Source organism: Telmatherina bonti, assembly GCF_933228915.1.
Source record: "Telmatherina bonti genome assembly, chromosome: 6".
NCBI classification, from domain to species: Eukaryota; Metazoa; Chordata; class Actinopteri; order Atheriniformes; family Telmatherinidae; genus Telmatherina; species Telmatherina bonti.
This window is the reverse complement of record NC_136624.1, coordinates 11,840,490-11,846,489: the sequence shown is the minus strand read 5'-3', so window position 1 is coordinate 11,846,489 and position 6,000 is coordinate 11,840,490. Positions and strand designations below refer to the sequence as shown.

At 44.2% G+C, this 6,000-nt stretch overlaps 1 protein-coding gene across 1 annotated transcript; it reads right to left on the bottom strand.

Annotated features, from left to right (window-relative positions):
* Positions 1-1,035: 1,035 nt before the first annotated feature.
* On the bottom strand, positions 1,036-5,899 carry mkrn2 (makorin, ring finger protein, 2). Its single transcript, XM_079241703.1, has 10 exons — positions 5,804-5,899; positions 4,365-4,493; positions 4,159-4,277; positions 3,695-3,826; positions 3,426-3,619; positions 3,245-3,310; positions 3,021-3,169; positions 1,613-1,723; positions 1,382-1,526; positions 1,036-1,278 (listed from the first exon to the last, which is right to left on the bottom strand). The coding sequence occupies exons 1-10, from the start codon at positions 5,842-5,844 to the stop codon at positions 1,111-1,113; spliced, it is 1,254 nt and encodes a 417-aa protein (XP_079097829.1). The 5' UTR covers positions 5,845-5,899; the 3' UTR covers positions 1,036-1,110.
* Between the last annotated feature and the right edge of the window lie 101 nt (positions 5,900-6,000).

The window sequence follows — 6,000 nt, the reverse complement described above, 5'->3', positions numbered from 1 at the left end:
TCATATTCACTTTTTTATTTTTGTCCCACCACTACTTCTGTAGGATCCAATGATTTTTTTATGTGTTCCAGTCATATAAATCCTGATGTTTTCCTAGTGCTGATATCCTCCACATGTTGCTGTCATTTAGTTAAACTCATACTGAAAGCCAGACATTAATATGACAACACATATAATGCCATTTATCTAATATTTATGTTGAAAAATGGGTTACTATTTTTTTTAAAAAATTTAAAAAGAAACTGTAAAGCTATAAAAGAAAACTTTAACCTATTTGAAAAATACAATGTAAGCTATTGCGGATTTATTATATGTTTCTTGTTCTAGTGTAGTCTTTGATTTTATTTTGCATGCTATATTTTTAAATCCTAAAGTTTAATTAATTTATTCATTTTCTGTACCACTTCTGTTCCGGGGGAGCTGGAGTCTATCAGATATAAGCAAGTGGGAGGATACATCCTGGATAGGTCACTAATCCATCAGAGCCATTGTTTCGTAATTTACTTATGTTTACAATGAAGATTTTTTTAAAAAGGGAAAAATCATGGATGCTTGTAAATAAAAACAGTGATTAACCTGTAGGATCTAAGATGGAGATCTTCAGTTGATTTATAATAATTATTTTCCATTTTTTAATCAGATAAGAGAGAAATCTGACTGAAGTGTGAAAAAACTAAAGATGCAACTCAGGCGTAAGAAAGGATTTGTTCGGGAAAAGATTCCTCAGCACCCCCTGCTGTCCAGTGAGCAGAACTGCAGCTGAGCTTCCATCAGTGGCCACTAGAGGCAGCACTGAGCTGAATGGATCCTTCACTGACCACAAGCTGCAGTCAAATACGAATCCCCTCATAAAGGTTATTTTCATCATCATTTCTGACATTCTGTATTGTGATCATGTGACTTAGCTCTTAAAATAAAGTCAGCTCGTCACATTTTCACTTCACAATGTCTCTTTATTTTATACACAATAAATTAAACATCATCTTTATTTATTTATTTTTTTGATAAAACCTGTGTTCACCAATCACAAACAGCTGCAGAGGCCACATGATTTAATGTGTCAACACAAGCATCCAGTCCCACAGGTTACCATGGAGCCAGTCCCCCTCCTTACTGCTGTGCAGTAGCTGGGGCCTCCATGTCATCGTGGCTAGGTCCTGACATCTGCATAAAGAGCTCCCGCAACTCTGCGATGTCATCATCCAGGGTTTGTTGGGGTGGGACTGACCGCTGCTCGCGCTCCTCAATGAAATCCCACAGACGGACATTGTTCATGAACTTAAGTAGGAAAAAAAAGAAACAAAATGCATTATAAACTACAAATCCCAGCAGCACAGAGGATATGGACTACAACTTCAAAGCTATGGCCGCGGTTTCTGACCCGAACATTTCCCTCGGAGCTCAGCTGTTTCCGTGGCCGGTCTGGTTCTGCCCGGGTTCCATCTGGAAAGGCGTGAAGATACAAACACTTTCCTCCAAATGGACAGGAGCCGCGACCCTGATCGAAGTACTTGCAAGCCTTCTTACTGCAGAAAGAAGATGTCACACATGCATTAAACCAGTTAGATAATGTTAAACTTCCAGCTCACAACTCATCAGACAGGAAGCTCACCTGACACCTGACTTGAACAGCTCTATGAGGTGGTCCTTTTCATTCTGATCCTCCACCCAGTAGACTGAAGGAATGACGAACTCGGAGACCACCCGACACTGTGGACAGGATCTGAGACATGCAGAGAAACAATCAAAGACCTCATCGAACTGTATAGCACCTCATCAGACTTCACAGACCACTTTAGACCTCATAAGACAACAGCAAACCTCATCATACCTCTCAATGTAGTCTGACATCATCAGACACTTCATGAGACCAAAGAAAACCACATCAGATCTCCTAAGTTTACATTTGACCTGATAAAGTGAACTCTGAATGGATCACTCGTAGATGAACCGACTTAACAACTAAGGTAATCTAGGGAAAATTTAAATAAATGATAAAAAATTAGATAATTAAAAGTTATGAGGCAAATATGGATTGAAAGTAAAGTATATTGTATATTATGATTTATTGTGTGTATTAACACTGTTTATTGTTCAAGTTTTATTGCAATGTAATATAATGTCTTTTCTTTTCAGAGATCCTGTATAATGTTAGGGTATTATTTATAGGGGGGGTTTTGGACCAGTGTTCAACTTCTTCCAAGACCCTTTTTGAACTGAAGAAGCTTGTTTTGTTTGCTGTAATTACTTTTTGTTTTGTTTTAAAGTTTGTTGTTTTAGTTCGAAATAAATATATGTGTGTGTGAATGTAAAAGACACGTGGAAGTATGAGGGCAGCAGCCATAGACTGTATGAAAGATGGACGGAGCCTCCGTGACGTCACTCATAGGTTTCTGAAAAGCTAAACTGAAGTTCACTGGGCAGCTCCCACCATCGCCATACTGGCAGTGTCACGCTTGCTGTCGCTGCTGGAAAAATGGGCAGAGGTAGTGCTGAGGGGGGCCTGGGTTGGGAGCTAACCAGGTATCGGAGGTAGGCAGGCTAAAGCTAACTCACACTGTTAACCAGCTAAAAACCACGGTTGTTCTACATTCCTCTTTCTTGTAGCGGGATATCGGGTACCTGTCAATCAAAAGGACACGCCCCTCACAATGCCAAAAATCAATATGAAATAAATGACTTCTAAACAGAGAAATAGAAAAAAAACCCAGCTGCCATGAAGGTAAACCTGATCTATTAATCTTAAAATGTTTTTATATCAGGCAGGCTCTAGACATGTTTATTACTGCTGTAAAGGTGGTCTTTTAACATGGGAGCTTATAGGGACTGACAGCCTTTTGGAGTTTCTAGTGGATGACACGGTTGTACACATTAACATGTGAAAGGAAGCATAAATGAGCCTTAAGACTTCACAGACTTCATCAAAACTCATGACACAAAAACTTCCTCTTACAGATCTCTCATCGATCCCCAGCACCCCACAAACCCAGTCCTGGACTCTGGTGTCTTTGGACTCTCACTTGATGATCTTGTTGCAGAAGTTTCTGGTGCAGCGCCACGTTCTGATGCAGGCCAGACAGAAGATGTGACAGCAGGAGGACAGGATGCCGAACCTGCGCTCCGACGGGTTTGCTTTCTGGACTACCACCTCCATGCAGATGGAGCACACCTGAACAAGAACATTAACAAGGTCAGAGCTGCCGTTCTCATGGCAACCAATATACCAGCAGCTGGATCAAGATACCTTGTCCTGGCTGAGTTGAGCAGCAAATGCCTTCTCCATGTCAGCCTCGAACGCCAGCATACACATCTGGAAACATACAGCGTCAGGGCTGTGTCACCATCCAGCCAACAACATCTGGACTGAGCAGGTGAGATAGGTGACTGGAGTCACAGAAATCAGCCAATCAGACTAGAGTTAATACCTTTTCATGTGCTCTCCTCTGTTCAGGGTCAAGAGGGTGGAGCACCTGTAGTCCACACACCTCACACAGGTCGCCGTGGAGATACGTACACCTGTCTTCGTAGAAGCAACGTCCGGCAGCAGCATAGGGACACAGCAAGGGGACACTGTGTTGAGCCCCGCCCATTAGGTGAGCCCCGCCCATTGGGTGATGTGCTGCAGAGAGGACAGGTAAACATCATCTGACATCATTATAAGCACCAGCCAATCAGAGTGTTTTCAGAGCCCGACCTGGTTCCTGATCCGAGGCATTCAGCCCGGTTCTAATGGCATCAACGTAGGACTGTGGAGCCGCTGCGGCTAATGGAACCGCCAAACTTCCACCATCAGGTGGGCTCCTGAATGCACCGTCAGAGCCCAAAGCTGAGGGACAGATTTTACATAATAAGACAGAGTCTGAGTCTGATCTGGAGACGTTCAGATTCAACAAAGAACCCAAAACAATCCGGCATCTTTGTGAGGAACATAAACCATCTAAAACCTTAATGAGGAGCATCAATTTAAAGTCTACAATGATCTATAGATTGGAAAAAAATCCATCCTTCACATAACCTTAAATTGGTGTCTGTGATGTAAAACGCTGAAGTCACCACGACAACAGCACTGTCAAGCGGTCAGGAGGAATTCCTCTGGATTTCCTCAGAAGAACTCATCCTCCACCTTCAAATTCTACCTGATCTCCAAGTGTCCTTCACCTCTGTCCCTGAGGACCAGTGTCCTCTTCGCTTCACCTCTGCTGGGTCTCCCTCCACCTGGCAGGTCTTCTGAAGCTCCTCCCACTCCACCCCTGGGTGAAGGTTTGATGTGATCATACCTGCACACAGCACACACAGGTCACTGCTTATTCACACCAACCATTTTATTTCCCTGTCTGAAGCGTCACCTGTCGGGTGCGCCTCACCTGCAGCGCTCTCCATAAGCACATGCTCCTCTCTGGAAGAACTTGCAGATGGTGGAGGGTTTGCTGCTGGTCGGGTCGTGGGAGAACAGACAGTGGTTGCCCTCCCTGCACACGCCATGAAGGAAATACCTGAAACAAAGAACACCTGAAACCATTACATATACGTATATATAAAGAGATGGACGTCACCTCCGTGATGTCACCCGTAGGTTTCTGAAGAACTGAATGGAAGCTCGGTGGGCGGTTCCTACTGTCGCCATCTTGGCAGAGGCATGCGCGTCTCGCCCGGAAAATATATATATGGGCAAAGAGGTGGAGCTGAGAGGGGAGCTGTGAGCGTCATGGTGCATGATTGACATCGAGCGAACTCCGAGCTTTCTGTAGCTAAGAGCTTACCAAGCTAACCCGAAGATAACAAGAGCTAACCAGCTAACGGAGGTAAGCAGGCTAAAGCTAAGTCACGTTGTTAACCGGCTAAAAACCGCATTAGTTCTATGTTCTTCTGACTTGAAGCAGGAGATCGGGTACCTGTCAATCAAAAAGACACGCCCCTAAATATGCCGAACTTCGAGATTAAATTACTTTTAAACAGACGAGTTAGAAAAAATTCCCTCCCCCACTGTTGTCAGGAAGGTAAACCTGACCTATTAAACCGGAAATGGATTTCTGAACCAGGCTGTAAACATGTTTATTTCTGCTGAAGTTGGTCTTTGTAACATGGCAGTCTATGGGGATTTGCTCTGTTTTGGAGCCAGCCCCTAATAGATGAAGGAGGAACTGCAGTTTTATGTACTTCCACATAGTACGGTCCATCTTTCATATCAGGTCTATGGTAACCTAAGATCTGCTCAAGGATTGTAAACACGCCACGCGACTTCTTGTGGTTCAATGAACAAGAAGTAAACACGGCATTTATAATGACGTCACTCTTTACGTCATAATGTCAAATGGAAACATCAACTGGGTCACAAATACGTCAGAGATTTCAAAAGACGGAACCAGCTGCGCTCATCTCATCTTCGCGAGCGCAGTTGCCATGGTTACCACGACAGCCTCCGTCCTCAGATAAGAAGACGAGCTTCTCTTCGTCTTAAGTCACAACCTGGCCCTTTAAGTTCACCTGGAATTTACCTGGAAATTTCCTCTAAATTTATCCAGAATATTTACAGATTTTTCAAATACTACGATTCTGACGTCATTTTAAGAAAATGTTTCGCCTCGTGCCGCCCTCTGACGGTCTCTATGGTAACGCCTGGAGGTCTCCGGTCAGTGTCCTCTCCAGGTTAAATCAGGTAAGTTTGGCTGAGTTCAGACAGCGGAGCTAACAGCTAAAAACATTAGCACCGGATCGACGCTCGCGCAGTGAACCGGGCCAGGAACGGAGCGCGACCCAGACGGAAAGGTCAGCGATTTAAGGATGGATGGAGACACACACCCACCTGCAGGTCACCTGTTTAGTGCTCATCTTCCTTGCGGACATTTACACCGTTCAGCTGCTCTAAGTTGTCCCCTCGGTGTCTCCTTGAAACCCTTCCGATGGAGAAGCGCAGATCCAGCAGGAGCGTTCCGGTAGTTTTGTGACCGCAACGACTCCCTTTGGTTGGAGGGTGAATTGTACCATGGATACGTCATTGTA

Bases quoted from the DNA above. Each gene is read 5' to 3' on its own strand.
- mkrn2 (XM_079241703.1), bottom strand. From the start codon at position 5,844: ATGTCCGCAAGGAAGATGAGCACTAAACAGGTGACCTGCAG. The intron at 4,494-5,803 runs GTGGGTGTGTGT...TCTTTGTTTCAG, and splicing joins ACTAAACAGGTGACCTGCAG to GTATTTCCTTCATGGCGTGT. The intron at 3,170-3,244 runs GTATCTTGATCC...GTTCTTGTTCAG, and splicing joins CTCAACTCAGCCAGGACAAG to GTGTGCTCCATCTGCATGGA.